The sequence below is a fragment of the Pipistrellus kuhlii genome, unplaced genomic scaffold, assembly GCF_014108245.1.
Source record: "Pipistrellus kuhlii isolate mPipKuh1 unplaced genomic scaffold, mPipKuh1.p scaffold_m20_p_3, whole genome shotgun sequence".
Taxonomy (NCBI): Eukaryota; Metazoa; Chordata; class Mammalia; order Chiroptera; family Vespertilionidae; genus Pipistrellus; species Pipistrellus kuhlii.
Window position 1 is genome coordinate 1,851,207 of NW_023425529.1, and position 21,944 is coordinate 1,873,150.

The window sequence follows — 21,944 nt, forward strand, 5'->3', positions numbered from 1 at the left end:
GAGGGGGGGGACCAGGGGCAAAAGTGAGGGGCGCTCCCACCAGCCCAGGACCAGGCAGCTTTGGGAACAGCCGCCCTCCAGCATCCGGGGCCCAGCAGGAACTTGCTGAATGAGACTGGTTTGAGGTCATTTTGAACTTGGATCCTGCCCCTGGAGACCTGGGGGGGGGGGGGGGGGGGGGGGACGTGACCTTACAGGAAGCACCTGTGCTGGACGGACCGGAAGACAGACGCTCAGCTGGGCTGCAAGCACCTGCCTGTCGGGATGCTGTGCCCAGGCAGGACCTGCAGGGGGCAGACCTCTCGTGGGGAGGCAGGAGGGGTCTAAGAACCCAGGAACATGTCCCTAATGAGGAAGAGCCAGCTTCCAGGCACCTGACCCTCCTGAGTGCACCTGACCCGGCCAGGTCACCGCCACCTCTGTCCTCCCCGCCCCACGCTGCAGCCCTGCGGGGACCAGAGGCATCTGTGGGGGCGGGGGGCGGGCAGTGGGCCCGATGGGGGTGAGAGGAGCCCACGGCTGCCTTCCTCGCAACCAGGTGTTTGCATTTCAGGAAGACTCGGCTGGGGGAGAGGAGAGGCTCTGAATGGAGCGTAAAGCTTGGCTCTCAGACCGGGCTAGTTCAGGATCTAAGAAATAAGGAGAACTCCAGAGAGACCGAGGAAGCTACGGGCTCGGCCGGAGGCTCGGCCAGAGGCAGGAAGGATCGGGCCCACAGAACGAGGGCCGCTGGGAAGAGTGAAGTGACTCCTGCCCACGGCTGCCAGGCTCTGCGTGTCCCGTGTCCTCACGGCCTCCGCCTCCTCACGGGCATCCTGTGCTCCCTGCCGCCGGGCCTGCCTCCCCTCCCGTCCAGCCCCGTCTCAATCCGTGGGGCGCAGGCCCCCAGACCAGCCTTCCCGGGCAATGGCTCCCTCCAGAGGCAGCACGTCCTCCTGGCCGCCAGCGTGGATGTCTGGCCGGGGTCCCAGCTCCTCGGCGTGGCGGCTGCGTGACCGGAAGCGAGTCGCTCCCCTCTCTGGGCCTCAGTGTCGCTGTCTGCAGCGTCGCGACGGGGAGAGGGGCCTGGAGGCTTCCGGTGGTTACCCGTGGAACATTCCGGAACACCCGAAGGCCCTCTCCGTGGGAGTGTTCACTTCCTTGCTACCTGGCCTGGGGCAAGTCCTTTTCCCCCCCTGCTTCTCGGTGTCTGCATCGGAGAAAGAGGTCATTCCGCGTGGGGGTCATTGCGGAGCGCTGCTGCGGAGGCTGGGGGCAGGCGAAGGTCACTGAGGCCCAGACCCCCGACAAGGGGGCCCAAGCTTAGGGCTGGCGGGCTCCGAGGGCGGGAGTGGGGAGGGTCCCACCATCCGCGCTGCCCCTCCACCTGTCTCCTGCTCGTCTCTCCTGCCAGCCTCTGGGAGTCTCCCCAACTTGCCCCTCACCTCCCCGAGAGGTCACCTGGGGTATGTGAGCCAGACGGGGGAACCCCTGGGATTTGAGGGGGACCTTCCGGCGCCCTTGGTGTCTGACGGACACACATGAATGGCTGTCCACGGAACCCCAGTCCTCCCATGCTCTAACTCAGTGGTCGGTAAACTCATCAGTCAAGAGAGCCAAATACCAACAGCACAACAACTGAAATTTCTTTGGAGAGCCACATTTTTAAAATATAAACTTCTAATGCCACTTCAACATAGACTCGCTCGGGCCGTGGTGTGTTGTGGAAGAGCCACACTCAAGGGGCCAAAGAGCCGCATGTGGCTCGCGAGCCGCAGTTTGCCGACTACGGCTCTCGCCTCATCGCAAACCTCTGCCCGGCTCTGTCCACCTCCCCGCTCTCCTCCCCTCACAGGCCTTCCATTGCTCGGCAGCAGCACAGGCGTGCCCACACCCACGTCACAGACCGAGGCAGGCAGGTTCCCAGGGCCCTAAACCCAGCTTCCCGCCCCCGAGGGCAGTGTCTGCAGATCCTGGGGGTCATCGGAAACCCCCTCTTCCGAGAGCCCGGTTCCGTCGTGCACAAAGGAAACGCCCCCCGAACACACACGGGTGTCCGTGACCCAGACGGGGCGCAGGCGCAGGGCCATGCCTCAGGGAGCCCTCAGCCTTGCGGGGAAGTGGGGTGAGTGCCCTGGGCGCTGGGTGAGGGCAGGTACGGGGGGGACCGCGGTGGCCAGTGGGTGTGGGAGGGTCCTGGGGCCAGGGCAGGGCCTGGAGAAGGGTGGTCCGGGTCCCGGACAGGAAAGTTCCGGGAGGAATGCGGCCTGGCCACGGGGTGGGGAGGGGAGACCTGATGGTGGGGGGACAGCAGGCACACGGCCCGCCCTGGCAGTGCGGGAAGAGGCCGTCCTCCTCGGCAGCCCCTCCTTCAGGCTCCTCGGCTCGGCCTGGACTCAGGCCCGCACATCGCAGCCAAGTCCCAGGCCCCCTGCAGGGAGGACACGGCTTCCTCCTCGGCTCCCAGCCCTCGGAGCCGCGAACAGATGTCCCGCTTCCTGCCGGAGCCCAGGCTGGGCTGGCTCCTGCTGCTGCTGCAGGGGAGCAGGAACCCTGGATGGAAACCTCCGGGCTTCCCCCGAGGAAAGCCCCCTGCCCTGGCGTCTGCCCCGGCCTCTGGCCCGGCCGGAGCCCTGCCTCCCCTCCGAGGCCCAGGCTGGGTCCGGCCGGCTGAACGCCCATGGGAGCCTTGGTCTCCATGATGCCCAGCTCTGCCCAGAAATGGGATGGGAGCCCTGGCTGGTGTGGCTCAGTGAACAGCGCGTCCCCCTACACACTCAAGGGTCCGGGGTTCGATTCCGGTCAAGGGCACATGCCCGGGGTGCAGACTCGATCCCCAGTAGCGGGCATGCAGAAGGCAGCCGATCAATGATTCTCTCTCATCGTTAATGTTTTTATCTCTCTCTCCCTCTCCCTTCCTCTCTGAAATCAATAAAAATATATTAAAACAAACAAACAAACAAAAAAACAGAAATGGGATGGGAGGAGGAGACAGAGAAAGGGCAGAGCTGTCTTTCACCGAAGGCAGGTACTAGAGGCACCTGCAGAATAAAAGCAAAGATGTAAAAAAAGGAGAAGGAAATGAACATGTACCGAGCCCCTGATGTGCGAACATTGGTGTGTTAACTAGCCCGTCAGCCAGTATAATAAGGAAGGAGCAGCACGCATTGAGCACCTACTAAGTGCTAGACACGGTGCCAGGCCCTGGGAGTACAGAGCAGCCTGGGCAGAAATGGTCTCTGCCCTGGAGTGCCTGAGGGCCTTACCAAGGGCGTCTCCTTGGTCTTACCTAAGTCTCACTTCAACCCTGTGAGGGAGGGACTGTGACCCCATTTTATACCTTTTTTGTGAGTTTATTGGAGCCAAACTGACAGCATAGGCTTGGGACCAAGCTCTCCAGTGCTCCCGATCCCATTTCATAGATGAGGTCGGCCTGAGGCGGGGAGGGGGTGTTGGCCAGTGACTGCCATGAGCCGAAGCCCCTCCCCTCTCCCCCAGGTGGCGGGGAGCGTCCACAGCCTCCGGGGGCCCCTCCAGCCGCCCCTCCAGCCCCGGGCACCCACTTCGGTCAGGGAACGCCTCCTGGAAAACTGCCACTGGAGGGAGTGGGGTTGCGAAGGAGGGTAGGCTTTTTTTTGTTTTAGGTTTTTCATTGCAAAGCTAATTTGCAAAAAATATATATAGACGTTTTTGACAGGAGAAAGTAAAAGGCTCCTCCACCACCCCCACACCACGTCCCACTCCCATTCCTGCTGTTCCTTCGCCCACCAGGGGCCGCGTCCTAACAACGGCTGGGGGCGCGGAGTCTTCTCTCTCCGCGTCTGTGTCCCCATAGAGGCAGGGAGGAGCTCTGCTCCCTTTGAGATCACAGGAAGATTATATATAATATTTATTATTATTATTATTATTATTATTATTATTTCAGAGAAGAAGGGGGGGAGAGAGAGAGACATCAATGATGAGAGGGAACCACCAACTGGCTGCCTCCTGCACGCCCCCCACCAGAGATCCACCGAAACCCCGGGCAAGTTCCCTTGACTGGAACCGAACCCAGGACCCTTCAGTCAGCAGGCCAATGCTCTGTCCACTGAGCCAAGCCAGGGGCAGGAAGATTTTTTTTATTTTTTATTTTTCAGTGCAGATGGAGGGGAGTGAACTCTGCTCCCTCAGGAGGTTGGGTCAAAATCTAGGGTCCCCTGCCCCCAACACCGGTCTCTATTCTCCCTCTCGCACACGCACCCAGGACCACCCCACAGTGAGCGGGTCAGAGGAGCCTGGGCCCCGTGCTGCTCCGAGGACCGCCTGCGGCACCCTGGACAGCGGCCTGGCCTCCGCGGGCCTCAGTTTCCCCGTTTCCGTTATGAGCCTGTCCTCGGCGAGGCTTCACCGGGGCTGAGGCTGGGGCTGGCTGTGGACGGAGCTGGGCACCGGGGTGCCAGGGGAGGGCTGCCCGCAAGGAGGCTGTTGGCACCGGCTGGGGGGTAAGGGGGAGCAGCGCCCTGGAAGGGTGGGGTGGGGGGCGCCCAGGGGTCCCCGGTGCGGCCATCGAGCCGCCTCCCCCTGCGACCAAGGCGGGAGAAAGCTCTCCGCGCCGCCGCCTGCCTCTCCCGCACCCGGCGGCGCCCCCGCCCGCTCGGCGCGGAAGGGGTGCGGGGCCGTGCCAGGCGGTCCCGGGGGGCCGGGGGCGGGGCCGCCGCCGCTCCCCTCCCCACGCCCGCTCCCCTCCCCGCCGTCTCTCCCCTCCCTTCTCCGCCGCTCGCTCCCCTCCCCTCCTCTCCCTCCGCGCAGCGCCGGGCTCAGAGCAGCGGCAGCAGCGGCCGCGGCCACATCTCCGGCGCCTCCGCTCCCGCTCCGGCTCCGGCTCCCGCTCCGCCCCGGCCCCCTCGGCCCCGCGCCCCGGGCCCCGCGCCCCGACCCCGCCGCCGCGCCTGCCGGGCCCCGGCCCCCCGCCGCCTCACGCTGAAGTTCCTGGCCGTGCTGCTGGCCGCGGGCATGCTGGCCTTCCTCGCTGCCGTCATCTGCATCATCGCCAGCGTGCCCCTGGCGGCCAGCCGCGCGCGGGCGCTGCCCGCCGCCGACAACGCCTCGGCCGCGCCCCCGGGCCCGCAGCGCGGCCTGAGCGCCCTGCACGGCGCGGGCGGCTCGGCGGGGCCCCCCGAGCGGCCCGGGGCGCCGGCGGCCAGCGCGCCCCCGCTGCCGCCGCTGCCGCTGTTCGGCCGCTTCCTGTGCACCCCGCTGGCCGCCGCCTGCCCGTCGGGGGCCGCGCAGGGCGACGCGGCGCCGGCGCCGGGCGAGCGCGAGGAGCTGCTGCTGCTGCAGAGCGCGGCCGAGCAGCTGCGCCGGACGGCGCTGGAGCAGGAGGAGCGCATCCGCGCCGACCGCGACCTCATCCGCGAGCTCACGGGCAAGCTGGGCCGCTGCGAGGGCGGCCTGCAGGGCGCCGGGCCGCGCCGCGACACCATGGCCGACGGCCCCGCCGACCCGCCCGGGCTCTTCCTGGAGCTGGAGGACGCGGTGCGCGCGCTCCGCGACCGCATCGACCGCATCGAGGTGAGCGCCGCGCCCCGCCGTCGGGGAGCAGCGGGTGGGAGGGGCCGGAGGGCGGCCGGGCTCTGGCCGCGCTGAGCGGGGGACCCTGGGGAGGCCGCGGGCTGGTGTTGGACCCTCAGGTCTCCCATCTCCCAGGGGATGGCGGTTCCTGCCCCGCAGGCCAGGAGGAGGACTCCCCTAGGGCACGTGGCTCGGAGGCTGACCCTGTGCCTGAGGCTGTCAGCCTCAGCTTACGTTTCTGCAAAGTGGGTATAACGGTGTCCTCTTGCAGCGAGGACTGGTTGACACGTAGGGGGTGTAAAAATGCATGAAATGTCCATTTCATTTTCTTCTTGGAGACTTCCCCAGAGCAGCCCACCCACACTCACTCCTAGGGGTCAGGAGACAGAACTCGGAACCCCCCTCTCCTACCCACGACAGAGAAACAGAGCCCATAGCTGTAACCCCCGGGGCGGTGCCTGGGACCCGACCTAAGGGCACGAGCCCCAGCAGGATGCCTGGCAGCTGGCAGCTCTGGGTGGAGAACTGAGAACAGGGCTCCTCCTCTCCCACTCGCCTTTCTCAGACACCCCTGCTCAGGCTGGGAGCCGGCCCCAAGAGCTCTGACCCGCCTGGCAGTCAGGCGATCCTGGGCCAGTCATTTCTCCTCTGAAATTGCCAGCCCCCAGCTCCCTGTGAGACTCTGTGGGAGGGGAGCTGGATGGATGGATGGACAGGCATCCGGGAGACACTGACCACCCCAACGGGTCAGGCGCAGGGAAGGGCGTTGGCAACAAAACGAGCTGTGAAAGGAAGGGAGACAAGGAGGCCGAAGCCTCGGCTGCCCCTCTATTCCTCCCTCCGAACCCAGTCCCCCCGGCAGAGGCGGAGAGGAGAGAGGCCGAAGGGAGAAACGCAGGGACCCCCGCTCCCCGCAGCTCTCTCTCGGTTAAATCTCTGCTCAGCAGCCCAGGCCCCAGCACCTGGAAGGCTGGCCATGCCCACCCCCGTGAGGGACCCTCAGAAAGTCTGTGCTGGTGCCCCCTCCCAGCCCTCAGGGTGTCAGAGTGCAGCCAGGGCGCCATCACAGACAACCTCTCACCTTACAGGGAGAAACGTGGGCCTCAGAGACCTCCTACGGCGAGCGACAGAGGCAGGAGGAAAGTCAGGAGGGGTGCTTGTCTGCCAGGCCAGCACCCCTTTTCCCACTCCAGCTCTGGGGGGTTTCTAGCCTGAGAGACAAGTGCAAGAAATAACAACAACAACAATAATAATAATGAAACGCTGAAAGTCAGCAGTGAAGGGGAGCCTCAGTTTTCCCACCTGCATAATGGGACAGTAACAGCACCTGCCTCACTGGGGTGTCAGGAGGAATAAGTGAGACAATCTCCATGAAGGGCCCAGAACTATGTTGGGCGGAGGCGTGCTCAGTCAGTTTGAGTGACGGCTATTTTTAACCCTAAGCTATCCCTTTACTAACTTTTTATTTATTTATTATTTTTTTGAAAATATGTTTTATTAAGTTTTTACAGAGAGGAAAGGAGAGGGATAGAGAGTTAGAAACATCAATGAGACAGAAATATCGATCAGCTGCTTCCTGCACACCCATCGGGGATGTGCTGGCCACCAAGGTACACGCCCTTGACGGGAATCGAACCTGGGACCCCTTAGTCCGCAGGCCGACACTCTATCTGCTGAGCCAAACTGGTTACAGCTCTTTATTAACTTTTTATTTTTTAATTCATTTTTTTTTCAAAATTCAGATTTTATATATATATATTTTTTATTGATTTTTTACAGAGAGGAAGGGAGAGAGATAGAGAGCTAGAAACATCAATGAGAAAGAAACACCAACCAGCTGCCTCTTACACACCCCTTACCGGGGATGTGCCTGCAACCAACGTACATGCCCCTGACTGGAATCGAACCTGGGATCTTTCAGTCCGCAGGCTGACACTCTACCACTGAGCCAAACCGGTTTCGGCTTTACTGACTTTTTAAATAGCCAAAAATAAAAACGGGAACAAACCCTCCTTTTAGGAATAGATTTTATTAATGTAAAACAATTTTTGGTTTTCAAATAATTTCCTCTTGCCTGCCCCAGCCCCTGCCCCCAAACCCAGATGGCAGCGTGGCTCCGCCCCCGTCTGGGGCTGGCAGGCTGGCCTGTCACCTGCGCGTTTGGCAGGGCGGGCTCCAGCGTAGCCCTGAGGCTGGGGCCATCCTGGCCGCTGGGGTTTGGCACTCGGCCCGCCTCTCAGGTGGGGGAGCTCTGGCTTCCCATCGCACACCGCCCGCTCTCAGGGTGCGGTGGACACGAGGGGAGAGAGGCAGGGCCCCTCCACCCCGCCTTCCCAGGGCCCCGATGTGGAGTCGGACCATTGGTCTCAGCTGGACTCCATCCCCCAGTCAGACGCCGTTTCGCTTCTCTCTTCTCTTTCCCTCCGACATCCGCACAAGGATGGATCCTCGCAGGGGTCCTGAAACTTTTTAAAGTGGGGGCCAGATCACGGTCCCTCAGAGAGCTGGAGGGCCGGACTATATGAACTACTAATTCCTACTGTAACACCTCGGCTGCGCTCACTGCCCAAAAAACCTGGCGGGCTGGATCAGACTCCTCTGCGGGCCGCATGTGGCCCGCGGGCCGTAGTTTGAAGACCCTGCTCCAGAGGGTCAGGGTCTGCTTTCTCGCCGCACGTGGCTTCCCCCGAGGCACCTGGCGGCACCGCTGACGTCGATAAACTGAATAAAACGTTTCAGTCCTTACCTCGCTGGACCCCTCTCCGACTTCTGACCCCCCTGATCATTCCTCCCGCAGGCTTCCGTGTCCTTGTCTCCTAGGCACCTCCCACCGCCTCTTCTCCCCTCCGCTGTTCTGCCCCTTTCCGGGTTCTCCCCCTTTAACATCGGCCCCTCCTGGCTCCCACCTCCCTCTCCCCGGGGGAGCCCAGCCACGCCCTCAGCTTCCAGCATCCACTCCGCTGTGACGCCCCAGCTTCCGCTCCAGCCCAGGATTCTCCCCTGAGCTCCAGGTCCCTGAGCTCCTCCCTCTGGATGTCCCACCAACCAGCCCCCGGCCCTCGTGTCCCCCCTGAACTCGGTCCCCTGCTTCTCAGGTGTGCTCTGGAAAGGCGTGCCGGGGTCCTCCCCTCCCTCCTCCTTCCGCTTGGCCTCTCTCTCTGTGGCCACTCTCAGCAGCCTGTCACTCTCCCTCCCCCAGGCACATCCTTCCCCCCTCCCCCCTCAGACAGCCCCAGGGGTCCTCCTCAGGCCACGGGGGCTCCCTGTATTGCAAACTCCTCAGCCTGCGTCCAGGCTGCCATTGGGGACCTGGCTCGTCTCCCCGTCCCCTCTTGCCTCTGTCGAGGTGCCCGCCCCCTCTGTACACCAGCATGTCCATCCGTATCCTTTCAGAGTGTTTGAGACACCTCTTCCAGAGGCTCTCCTTGATCACACTCTGCCCCTATCACCCTTCCCCACCCCAAAGGCCAACTACCCAAGTGGGGGAGGGTCCCGCCGGCCCCGCCTCTCTCTCCAGGCCCTGGGTGGGCGGAGGGCTTGGGAGAAATGGTTGGTCTTCATGTTTTTGCTTTTGTTGTTGTGGCTGATGCTGTTAATGGAAAAGTGTCAAAGGTATTTTGGGGGGGAATCAGCTCTAATCCCACCACTGCATTTGGGTTGCAGCTTCCTTCCAGTCCTTTACCCCAAGGCCTGCCCTGCTGGTCATTGCCCCTTCGTGGCGCCATCATACCCGGGGTCCGGCGCGGCTCTGCCAGCCATCGGTCCCTCGGGCATCTTTTGTTGCTGGGGGATGTAGGCGGTTTCTAATTCTCCTCCTTCTACGCTCCATGCGGGATCCACGTGGAGCAGAGAGCCGTGTTTTTTCTTCTTTAAAGTCTGCTGAATGGTTCCCGCAGGCTGCGTTCCCAGGAGTGGGGCTGCTGGGTCAGAGGATATTAGCTTCTGTGGCTGCGGCCAAGAACCACTTTCCAGAAGGGCTGGACCGCTGATGTGGCCACCGGCCAGGCCACGTGCTCCGTGTTCCGCGTCTGCGCTGATTTATCTATAACGGAAACCTCAGGATCCATCGCAGCAGTCATTCTTCGACACACACCACATCCTCCGCCAGCCTCGCAAGCTGGCCGCCTCCCTCCACCTGGGAACGGGAGCCGGGGTGAGGGACACACTGACGGCCACAGAGGGCCCTGGACTTAAGTACAGCTCACACCGAGACGTCCCAGGTCCCAGGGCACTGTGCTTCTCCCTTTATCCTCCTCCAACCTCTAGGAGGGGCGATGCTGTCGGATCCCTTTTTAAAATGAGGAAACCAAGGTTCAGAGAGGCTAAGGAACTGGCCCAGTGTCACACAGCAGTGGCACCTGGATTGGACTCCAGAGCCCTTGTTGGTCATCATTAACTCCAGATCCGTCTGGAGGGGTCAGGCCTCAGTGCCTTCCGGAGAGTGAGAAGGGCAGGCAGGGGCAGCGGCCCTCGCTGGGTGGTGCCCTGGTCCTCAGTTTCCCCACCTGTCAAATGGGAGGGGTGGGCAGGACCCCTCTCGCTCTGTCATTCTGTGCCCCTGAGGCCTCTCGTCCCTGGCAGGCCTTCCCGCAGGAGAGGAGGCTGCTGTGCCAGGCAGGGTTTCCTTGTGGGACTTGGTTTATTTTTTTAGGTATATCTTACACTCACGGTATCTGAGAGCTCACACAGCTTACTTACGAAAGACACAAATCTTAAATGCACAGCTCAGTGAACGTTTTCCGTGTGGAAATACCATGAGAGCACCGCCCAGATGAAGAATCAGAACATGACCAGTGCCCCAGCAGGCTCCTCTGTGACCCCCCCTCCCCCCAAATCTGTATTTCCCAGAGGCACCTCACTTCTGCTTCTGCCACCACCCGTCCCTCTAACACGCGTCCGAACACCCTTCCGATGAGTGCGGCTGCATCCCCAGGTCTGGTCTTCTCGGTTTCACTAAGCCTGAGGTTCGCTGGGCCCGGGTGTGTGGGTCCGGGGGCTGTTTGTCACGTCTCGGTGCTGTGCAGTGTCTCTGTGGCTGTGCCTGCACTGACGTACCTGTCCCTCTCATGGAGGGACGTTCGCTTGTTTCCGGTTTGGGTTGTGACAAATAAAGCAGCCTGCGGTGTGCTGTGGTGGCTGGAAGTGTCTCCTGGCTCCATCCCCAGCAGTGGGATGCCCGGGCCTGGGAAGGCATAGAGTTAGCGTCAGGAGGTATGTAGGCCCAATGCTTTTCCAAAGTGGCAGCGAGCGTCCACACGCCCACCTGCGTGCGAGTCTCGCCAACCTGGGCTTCATCTGGAAGACGCTCCTGTCCCCCTGGGCGTGAGCGCACTCGCCGGTGTTAATTTGTGTTTCTCTCCTGACTCGGAGCGGCGCGCCTTTCCTGTCATTTGGTGAAGTCCTCGCCTGTGAGAGGCGGAGTGAGAGTGACTGAGGGTGTGGTGGGGTTTCCCCAGGACGAACTGGACACTGGGGGCACGGATTGCAGCCCCCAGCCCCCCGTGAGAGGTCTGGGTCAAGGGCAGGGCCTGGGGATGGTGAGATGGTGGTCTGGACTAGCCTGGATATTTAGACTCCACTAAAGGGATAGGCAGTGGTTCTTGCCAGGGTCCCCTGAATGGCCTTCTGGTCCTCGCCGTAAAGGTCTGGGACCCGGCCACAACCGGTGTGGCTCAGTGGGTAGAGCGTTGGTCTGCGGACTGAAAGGTCCCAGGTTCGATTCTGGGCAAGGGCATGTACCTTGGTTGTGGACACATCCCCGGTAGGGGGTGTGCAAGAGGCAGCTGATGTTTCTCATCGATGTTTCTAACTCTCTAGCCCTCTCCCTTCTTCTCTGTAAAAAAATTAATAAAAAAATATTTTTTTTATTAAAAATATATATTTTTTTAAAAAAGAATACCCTCCCGGTCCCTCCCTAGGCTCACGGAGCAGACCATGCGCTACCCGCTGCTGCCCCTCAGCCCCCTCACTCCCAGCCCCGGATGCCCACCCCCAAGGGAGTGCCACCATGTCCTGCGTTTGCATTTCTCTCTCCATGCATTTCCATGCTTTTACAAATACACGATCTAGTTTTGAACCTTTGCAACTTTATTTAAACGGCATCTCCCACCCTGTTCCTCTGTAACTTGCCCTTTTCTCAGTGTAATGATTAAGCAAAAAGATGTAGAGCCCGGCTGGCTTGGCTCAGGGGTTAGAGTGTTGGCCTGTGGACTGAAGGGTCACAGGTTGGGGTCAAGGGCATGCATCTAGGTTGGAGGCTTGATCCTGGTCCTCCCAGTCGGGACATGTGCTGGAGAGACAACCAACTGATGTCTCTCTCATATCAGTGTTTCTCTCTGATTCTTACTCTCCCATCCACTCTCTCTGAAAATCAGTGGGGAGGGGGGGAATATCCTCGGGTGAGATTTATGGCTGGAGAGGGAGAACAGTTGGTGCCTTCAGGAGATATTTAATTATATTAGTGATGATGATAATACTGACACGTACATGCACTTCGTGTGCCGCCTCTCCTCTCTCAGTATGTTAACTCACTGAACTCTCACTGCCATGCCGTGAGATGTCATTTCCTTGCCCTTCTTGCTGACAGGGAAACCGAGGCACACAGCTTTACATCACAGTCACTGGGCTGAGGAGTCAGGCTGTGGGCCCAGGCAGACTCCGCTGCTGCCTGGGAGCCGGGCCCCGTGCTGTCCTGGGCAGGGGCGGGCTGTGCAGAGGGTGGGACTCTGGCCCTGCAGCCAGCACCTTCCCTCCGCTCCCAGAAGGAGAGTGGGTGGGTCCTCCCCCCATGCACCCAGCCTCCCAGCCACCCGCACGGGCGGGTCCCTCCTGAAGCTGCCCCAAACCACGGCGACAGCCTGCCAGGCCCCCCGGGCTCCTCAGGGCCACGGGGACCTCCCGCTGGCCCTCCAGGCAGGCAGGGCGGCGGGCACGGGGCCCCGTTGGCAGACCTACATGCGGAGACCCCGCCTGGCCGGGGAGAACCGGGAAGCGGAACCGGGTCTGCAGTCAGGAGGGCCTGGGCTGGTGTTTGGCTTGGTCACTTGGCAGCTCTGTGCCCTGGGCAGGTGGCTTTGCCTCTCTGAGCCTCAGCTCCCTCCTCTGTGACGTGGGCCTCCCGGTCTCTCCGTGGAGAGGGGCTGAGTGTTCACAGTGCCTCCTCGGTGCGGGCCTGGCGCGGGGACAGCCGCCATGAGCGTTGTTAGGAGCGCCAATGAGCCCAGCACACGGCCGAGCGGGACCGGAACCCTGGGCTGGCCGCCAGGCTTCGTGCCGTTACCGCGAACCCACCCGAGTCCCAGCACCACTGGCGGCGGGTCCGAGCCCCCGTTTTCCTGCCTCATCGGGACCTGAGTGGGGTGATGGCACCCTCCTCTCCCCCACCATCTCGGGCTCGGGGCCCGCTGGCACCCGGCTGGAAGCCCACGCGGCACAGCCCGCACCGCGGCAGATGGGGAAGTGGGGGGCGCCGTCGTGTTCTCCTGATTCAGACGCGGCGGGGAGGGGTCCACGGGCAGCCCTGCGCGCCCACCTCCTCCCGGCCTTCCCATTGGCGGCAGAGCCGGTGCTCCCACAAAAGAACAGCTTGCGAGCCCCCCTCACACACACCCCCCCTCCGCCCGCACGGCTCCCTGGAGACCGTGTCTGCGTGAGTGAGTGGCGAGCGCTGGGCGTCCTGCTCCTGCCTGCCGGCCCCTCTCACTCCGAGGGAGCAGGACGCTTTACTGGAGAGAGAAGGCTGTGGCTCCAGAGGTGGCAGCTTTGCCCCGCCCGTCGTAGAAAACTCCAAAGGACTCCTGCCTCGGTTTCCCTGGCTGTGAAATGGGGACACTCACAGTACCAACAACAAAAATGAGCTGTAAGGATTCATGCGTAGCCAGAACCAGTTTGGCTCAGTGGATAGAGCGTCGGCCTGCGGACTGAAAGTTCCCAGGTTCGATTCCAGTCAAGGGCATGTGCCTTGGTTGTGGGCACATCCCCAGTAGGGGTGTGCAGGAGGCAGCTGATCGATGTTTCTCTCTCATCGATGTTTCTAACTCTCTATCCCTCTCCTTTCCTCTCTGTAAAAAATCAATAAAATATATATATATATATTTTAAAAATTCATGAGTAAATACATGTGAAGTGCCAAGGATGGGCCTGGGGCATGCTCATTCGGATGTGTGCCCCTCCTGCCAAGCTTGGCACAGTGGAAGGGGGGAAACTGAGGACAGAGCAGGGCTGGGACCGAGCATTGCCGGCCGTGGCCCTTCCAGCACTGAAATTGGCCCTTCCAGAACAGCAGGTTGGCTCTCGAGCTGGATTTGAACTCTGGGCTGCCTGACTCAGGAATCTGTTATCTTAACCACATTCCACCCAGATGGCTTCCGCCCTGGAGCCCTGTGCCAGAAGCCCCTGGGTCTGCCTAGTGCCCAAAGCTTGGCGAGTGAGCAGGTGAAGACCTCAAGGACCCATCAGGGGCAGCTCCAGGCATGAAGGAGTGTGCTGTGGCCATCACCCCCGACTGCACATTAGAACCGCCCAGGGAGCTTCTCCTGCCAGCCCTCTCTGTCTCCCTCTCCCTCCCCCCCCCACCCCTATGCTCACACCCCTCATTGGCTGGGAGGTCTTTGAGGGCTGGAGCCAGCCTGCTCTCAGCTGCCAGCACACACCAGTCTGACCACAGTCGAGCTGGATTTGGATCCTGAGCTGTCTGGCTGTATGATCTTTATTGTATATTTTCATTGATTTTAGAGAGAAAAGGAGAGGGGGAGAGAGACAGAAACATCAATGATGAGAATCATTGATTGGCTGCCTCTTGCACGCCCCCTGCTGGGGATGGAGCCTGTAACCCCGGGGCATATGCCCTGACTGGGGTTTGAACCGTGACCTCCTGGTTCACAGGTGGACGCCAGCCCCTGAGCCAAGCCAGGTGGGCTGAGTCTATAGCCTTAACATGCTTTGCCAGACACTCAGTTTGCGACTGGAAGCTGGCATTGCTGACTCCACTCTGCCTTCCGGAAGCTGGAGCTCACCTGGGGTCACTCCGCAGCGGGGAGGGGGTCTCTGAGCCCCGGGTCCCTTCCCTTCCCCCCTTGGAGTGACCTCACATTTCCTTTCTCTGCCCTGAGAGCAGCAGGAGCTCCCAGCCCGCGTGAACTTCTCAGCCGCGCCTGCCCCTGCGCCCGCGGTGCCCACCGCCCTGCACTCCAAGATGGACAAGCTGGAGGGGCAGCTGCTGGCCAAGGTGCTGGCGCTGGAGAAGGAGCGCGCGGCCCTCAGCCACAGCAGCCACCAGCAGCGGCAGGAGGTGGAGAAGGAGCTGGACGCCCTGCAAGGCCGCATAGCCGGCCTGGAGCACGGTGGGTCCGGGCCTGCGATTGGGGGGAGGGGGCCTTGGGCTGGGGGGAGGGAGGGAAAGGGGGAGAGTCACTGGGAAAACATCCTCATGCTCTCCAGAAGCTGAAGAGAGAACAGCGGGAGGAGCTGGGAAACGCAGAGGGAGAGGATTGCTGGCTGCAATTCCCATTATTATTTTTTTTATCATTACATGATTTTTTTCTCATTAGTATTAAGTTTGTATTTTCTGGCACCTATTCTATATTGGGAGTGCGCTAAGACCTTGACACATCAGCTGTCAAGTCCTTGCGGTTTCATCTTCACGCACCACGGGGGGAATGGTGCTATTGTTACCCCCATTCCACAGATGGGGAAACTGAAGCTCAGAGAGGTCAAGTGACTTACCCAGGGCCACACAGCTAGTGCGTCGTGGATCTAGGCTTCAAACTAAATCCGTTCCCAAAGCTCATGCATTTAAGCCCCCCACAGAATATCGCCTTCAGTGAACCAGGGTTTTGTCTGTTTAACACCGGGGCCTGGCATGCCAGGGTGACAGAGAAACGGCGTGATGGACCACATATAGGAATGAGCATCCGGAGACCTGCTTCCTGGCTCCCCACCTGTCACAGGCTTGCTCGGTGACGTTGGAAGTTTGCTTCCTTTACCCAGGCCTTATTTTCCTCATCTGAAAAGTAGAGATTTCAGGCTCATAAGCTCTCATGGATCTTTCATCTTTCATCTTTGGTCCTTGTGAGGACCACCCCCAGGGGATTATGGACAAGTTGGGGATCCCAGGGAAAACCATGAGCTGACCTTTAGCCGGGACTGGCTTAAATGTAGGACAGGAATTCTGGGGGGAAGAAATCCGGGAGGCTTCCTGGAGGAGGCGGGCCTCCTGTTAGTCCTAGAAAGCAGAGGTGGGGAGTGAATTGTGGATTGAAGGGGCCAAAGCAGGGGCACAACTGAAGGGAAGCATAGCAGGTGCCTAAGGACTGGAGCATGCTCTGCCCACCACACCCTCAGTGGTGTCCACTGACTCCCACCATTTCCACCTTGCCCCCCATCCTGCCCCCCGTAGGGTCCTCAGCCTACAGCCCTCCCGACGCCTTCAAGATCAGCATCCCCATCCGCAACAACTACATGTACGCCCGCGTGCGGAAGGCGCTGCCCGAGCTCTACGCCTTCACCGTCTGCGTGTGGCTGCGGTCCCGGCCGGGCAGCGCCGGCCAGGGCACCCCCTTCTCCTACTCCGTGCCGGGGCAGGCCAACGAGATCGTGCTGCTGGAGGCCGGCCCCGAGCCCATGGAGCTGCTCATCAACGACAAGGTCAGCGGGGTGGGCAGACCACAGGGCTGGGGGCAGGGGCCACCCTTCCGGGAGCCCCGCACTGGGCCGGCCCCACACAGGGGGCCCCTTCCATTCTCTCGCTCAGCGTATGCAGCGCCCCCGCCATGCCTGCTGCCTGCCAGGCCGGGCTCCGGAGCACGGGGACAAGCCAGACCTGGGGCCGGCTGGAGAGGGGCTCAGTGGGGGGCTCCCAATTCCAGGGGAGGGAGGAGAGGCTCCCTGGAGGCCAGCTGTAGGAGCAGGGCTGGACGTGTCTGCCTCGGGGTCCTGCTCATTCTCCTGGACAAAGAGAGAGGTCCCGGGACCCCCCTAATGGAGAGGCCCCTCCCAGGCCCCAGCCGAATCCCGCTCAGCAGGAGGTGTTTTGATGGGTGTCCTGGAAGCGGAGGAAGGAGATGGGCGATGAGGTTCTTCTGAGACCCAGTAGGTCTTGAGAAGACTGGGAAGATGGACTACATCTAGATCCTGCTAACGAACCATGTTCCCTTCACTCCCCCGCTGGCTGCCATCCTGGGCTGTCAGCACGCACGGCTGAGGACTTCAGCACCCTGGACAGGGCACAGGGCAGCCCCAGTCCGGGAACCTCCCGAGGCCTTTGAGCACAGACCTCACAGGCCCCTTTGCTGCCTCCCTCCAAGCCTTTGCTCCTCTGTGCTCCCCCCTCGCTCTGTCTCGTGGGGATGGGTCAGAGTCCGTAGTCACCCAGGTGTGTTAAGCTCCATGTCTCTGTTCCCACACCCCTCCTCCTCTGGGCCTTTATCGGCTCGGTACCTCCCAAACGCATTTTGTCTCGTAGGTAATTCTGTTCCCGAAGCCCTTCCCTCGGGGCAGACCCGCTCCCTCACCGCTGGGGCCAGCGTTGCATCCCCGGCACTAGGCCTGGCACTGGTGAGCCTCGGCCATGCTGCCCTGAACTGTGATCTCAGAGGACGAGGGGATGAAGGAGCCTCTGGGAGCACCACACCACAGGCAGCCAGTGCTTCGCCTCCCAGGCCAGCGCTAACCAGGCAGCGGTGGTCTCCGAGAGCTCTGCAGGGAGGAGGCTTCTGAGGCCGAGCTCGGCTTGTGCTGGATTAGCCGTGTCTGCCTTGGGGGAAGGAGGCGGAGTGGCTGCCTGTTGGCCATTCCTCGCCTGACCTCCTCCCTTCACAGATGAGGAATCGGAGACCAAGAGGAAGGTGCAGACCCCACAAGCTTCCAGCGGGGGGGAGAGGGGCATAATTGGCAGATTCAGGGGCGATGCCAGTGCCCCGCCCGAGTCCAAGGCGTGTTCTGCCACGGCCTGCACTTCCTGAGCCCAGCTGTGTGCCGGGCACCGAGTGAGGTGTTCAGGGGAAGGTAGGATTGGAGATGGGGCTCTCACCCCACATGACCTTACAGGCCTGTAAGTGAAGGAACTACCCGGAAACAAATGAAAACCAGCACTGACTAGTTCCGGGGGCCTGGGTGAAGCGGTCTGGTTAGGTGGTGGGGAAAGAGGAGAGAGTGTGGGGAGGTCTGTGCTCAAAGGACACTGGAGGTTCCCCGACTGGGGCTGCCCTGGGCCCTGTCCAGGGTGCTGAAGTCCTAAGAAGTGAGTGCTGACTTGGACAGAGCCAAGGATGGCAGCCAGCGGGTGGTGAAGGGAACATGGTTAGAAGGGAACATGGGAGGAAGAAGAGGGCCAAGCCTCGGGTCCGTCCCCAGAAGGATGGGCATGGTGCTCCTGGTCCCCCCACAACTGCTTCAGCCTCGGGCCTTGTGACCTCTGACCTGGCGCTGGGGGATCTGTGTCCAGGTGGCCCAGCTGCCCCTGAGCCTGAAGGACAACAGCTGGCACCACATCTGCATCGCCTGGACCACGAGAGACGGCCTGTGGTCTGCCTACCAGGACGGGGAGCTGCGGGGCTCCGGTGAGAACCTGGCTGCCTGGCACCCCATCAAGCCGCACGGGATCCTCATTCTGGGCCAAGAACAGGTAAGGCTCAGGGTGATAGGGTGATGGCCACGCCCGAGGCCCAAATAGAAATACCACCCACCCAGGGCCCTGAGGAGGAGGGGCGAGGCGGAGGGACCCTGAAAGCACAGCAGTGATCGCTAGGTCTGACCCGGCCATTGGAGGCCTGCCCAAAGGGCTGGAACCTTAGGGGCGGGGCTAGCAGCTTGGGGCGGAGCTAGAACCTTAGGGGTGGGCTCAAACATAGAGGCGGGGCTTCCACTGGGACAGGGCCTGCCTATATCTTTCTGCACCCTCACCCCATGTCCCTCTCCCTTTTCTCTGCACCGTTGCCCAGGATGCTCTGGGAGGTCGATTCGATGCCACCCAGGCCTTCGTGGGTGACATTGCCCAGTTTAACCTGTGGGACCACGCCCTGACATCGGCCCAGGTCCTGGGCATCGCCAACTGCACCGGGCCACTGCCGGGCAACGTCCTCCCCTGGGAAGACAGGCTGGTGGAGGCCTTCGGGGGGGCCACCAAGACGGCCTTCGACGTCTGCAAGGGGAGGGCCAGGGCATGAGGGGCCACTGTGTCCTGGGCCCCCCCTGCCTGCCATGTGGAGACCTTACAGGAGGGGGCACACTCCCCCCTCAGCCTCCCACACACTGGCCTCCCCTCCTGCTCACGCCTGGCCATGCCTTTCATTTCCCGCCCCTACACCCACACCTCCAGGATGCCTGCCTGATGGCTGTCCCTGATCCCACCTGGGGTGAGTCCAGGGCCTGCAGGGGGGTAGCAGTGCCCACAGCCCACCACACCCTCCTCCACTGACCACATCTGAATCCACTGATGTCAGCAGCATTCTGTGGGGATGTGGGGGCGGGCACTCTCCACCGATGGCCCCAGGCAACAGACCTGACCCTTCCCCTCAGGGCTGCAGAGCAGTCCCTGCTGAGAAGGGCGGGCACAGACCTAGGAGACTCGGACTCCCCCTCCACCCCTCTCCACCAGCTGCAGGCAAGGGCAGCGGGATCTCGATGGACCCTCTACCCCACACCCCACCCCTCCTTCTCCTCTTTCCTCATTCCTTTGTGTGCAGTGGATTGAATGCTGATTCCATGCCTTGTCCCAACCCACCTCTAGGACATTTCCCTCTCAGCTCTGGCCTGGAGGGTCAGGGACCAAGACCCCAGGGGGCCACGAGGCCCTAGTCACCCCCATGCCCACCCACAGCTGTGTCCACTGCTTGCATGGGCACTCCTCCCACTCTGGCTGGGACGGGCCCAGGCCACCTCGGCCTGAGCTAGGAGTGGCATGAGGCAGAGGCCCCTGGCAGAGCCCCATTACCGCCCTCTCTGAGGAGGGAAGAAGCCCATGAGCAGCGGAAGCATGCAGGGCTGTGCAGAGCACCGCATGAGGCGGAGCCGCCCCTGGTTCCAGCCAGCTCTGCTGTGTGGCCTTCTCTAAGTCCCCGCCCTCTCTGGGCCAGCCTGCCTCATTTATGAGCATTTGAGATGGTCTGTAGCTTCTGGAGAACTTTCCTGGCAGGGGCAGGTCCTGGGACGGGCAGCACCTGGGATCTGGCTGGGCACGGGTCAGGGCCAGCAGCTGGCTCAGAGAGTCAGAGGCGAGGGCAAGGGGCCAGGCAGCCCCCCTCCTGTGCAAACTGTAAACACCAGCTCTTCGGGGCGCCCCCAGCCTGGCACTCTGCCTGTCTGCATGTGTCTCCTTGGGCTGGTGGCTTCCTGGTCCCCACCCTGGAGTCCTTACCAGCTCCCCCGCGGGCGTGGGAGAATGTCGGAGCTGAGAAAGCCACCCAGTCGGGTCCCTTATGGTGCAGATAGGGGAGCACTCAGAGAGGGCAGGTGACTTGTACGGGATCGCCCAGCACAGGGGGGCGGGGCTAGGACGAGAGCCCACACCTCCTGCCTGCCACGAGGGCCTCTGAGTCCAGCCTGCACCAGAGGTGCACACCCAGCAGGTCGGAATGCTTTCCCACATGACGACCTGGACATCTTCCTCTGGGAACCTCCCCTTGGCAGCCCCTGCCTCCCAGGAGGCCTGACACCCCCACCCCCGGCATTGTGGCAGCAACAGGAGCTGAGGACACGGGTGTCCTTCCCTGCCAGTCCCCTACCAGGTCCGGGCAGCTGCACGCTACCTGGCTCGTGTGGGCACTGGTGCCTCTTGCCCCACTTTTTGTCCTTGTCTCGCCCCCCACTGCCACGGAGCCTGAGGCCTGACTAAGAGCCGTGGGCTGCGGGGGTTCTCTGAGACCATGGCCTCCAGTCCCCGGGTCCTCGTCCCCCTTTGAAGAGCAGGAGCAGACCTTTCCTCGGCCGGCCCCGCTCCCCCTGGAGGGACCCAGGAGAAGGAGCGGCAATGGCGTGCTTCAGCCGGAACCTGCTGGGATCTAGGTTGCCCTGGTAACAGCCAATGACATCAGCCCAAGTACTGGGTCAAGTATCTCCCAGTGACATGCGCTGTTGCTGGGGTGATGGCGGGATTGGGAGCGTGGACGTCAGGGGCCCTGGACGCTTAGATCCGTTGGGCTTCTGTTTTTGTTTTTAAGGAAGCCGCTTCTGTGGAGGCCCCGGGGGAGAGAGAGGGTCTTAGGATGGAGGGGACAGAACCTGGTCCCTCGAGCCCACCCAGAGGACATCCAGGTCCGTACGCTTTGCCATGGTGACGAGACACCTGCTGCCCCCTGGACAGCCATCCAGGGGTAGCAGGACACGGGGGGGCAGGCTCTGCGTCTGGGCCGTTGGTGGGTGGCCTGGACCTCACTCATCAGTGCCGGCCCCAAGCCCCCACCCCTCATACTTGGTGAGTCCTATCCTCACAGCTAGGACTCTCCTCGTACACGAGCACAGAGAGACGAAGTAACTGCCCAGGGTCCATCAGCCAGCGGATGACGGAGCCGAGTTCACACCAGGCAGGTGTCCTCGGAGGCCCCCCTCCGCCCCAGGGGACAGTCACCCACACTGCGGGTGGGGTTTGGGCACCAGTGCTCCCAGTGGGTTTCCGCCTGAAGGGCCGTGTCTGGCCCTCTCCTCTCCCTCCCTCCCTCCCACCCCACAGTGTGAGGTGGAGGGACGGAGGCAGGCCCTGGCCACCCCCAGGCCCAGGTCCCCCTGGTGAGGCTGTGCCCCCTCCTCCGCTGGCTGGAGACTCCAGGAGGCCTGGAAGGCACACTGCCCCCCAGAGTCCCAGGCAGGGGCGGGGCGGGGCGGGAACAGCCCCCCTCCCGCTTCGGGCCCAGCCCCGCTCCAGGTGCTCTCAGCTCTCACCTGCCAGACTCCCCCCCCCCCCCCCCCCCGCCTCTGCGGCATGCTGGGCCCGGCCCGCCTCCCTGGGGGCCAGGTCACCTGCCACAATCACACATGTCCTCCGCCAGCAGACTCAGACAGAGATGGAAGCCCTCATTTTACAGATGAGGACACTGCCCCCCCCCCCACAATGGGCGAGGGGCCCGAGGCCACCCAGCTGGGACAGCGGGAGACCTGAGCCCCGCTTTCTGACGCTGCTCTCTCCACAATGGGGACCCCTCTCCCCGGAACTGGTTCCCCTTTTCTGTTTCCCTGCACCTGTGCCCTGAGCAAACTGGGGAAGGGGCCCCCCCCAGAGGTGGGACCATTTTCTTTAACCCTTTGTCCCAGCTGCCTGCCACCCCAAGTCCCCCTGGCCCCTGACCCCTGACCCCTGACCCTGCTGGGTGGAGAAGAGGCTCACGTGGGCCCTGGATGAGCAGTGGGAGAGCCTGTCAGGCTGTTGGACACGGAAATCAGTGCATCCTCCTGGTGACCCGCCCCCTCCCGTCCTCCCGGCCCCG

The 21,944-nt window shown here is 62.1% G+C and overlaps 1 protein-coding gene across 1 annotated transcript; it reads left to right on the top strand.

Annotated features, from left to right (window-relative positions):
* Positions 1 to 4,758: 4,758 nt before the first annotated feature.
* NPTXR (neuronal pentraxin receptor) lies at positions 4,759 to 21,413 on the top strand (the record flags this gene model as incomplete). The annotated part of the gene is made up of 5 exons (XM_045587415.1): positions 4,759 to 5,529; positions 14,645 to 14,870; positions 15,926 to 16,173; positions 17,972 to 18,151; positions 18,468 to 21,413. Coding segments are annotated over 5 exons (1,650 nt in total), but the record flags the coding sequence as incomplete, so codon positions are not given.
* Positions 21,414 to 21,944: the final 531 nt, after the last annotated feature.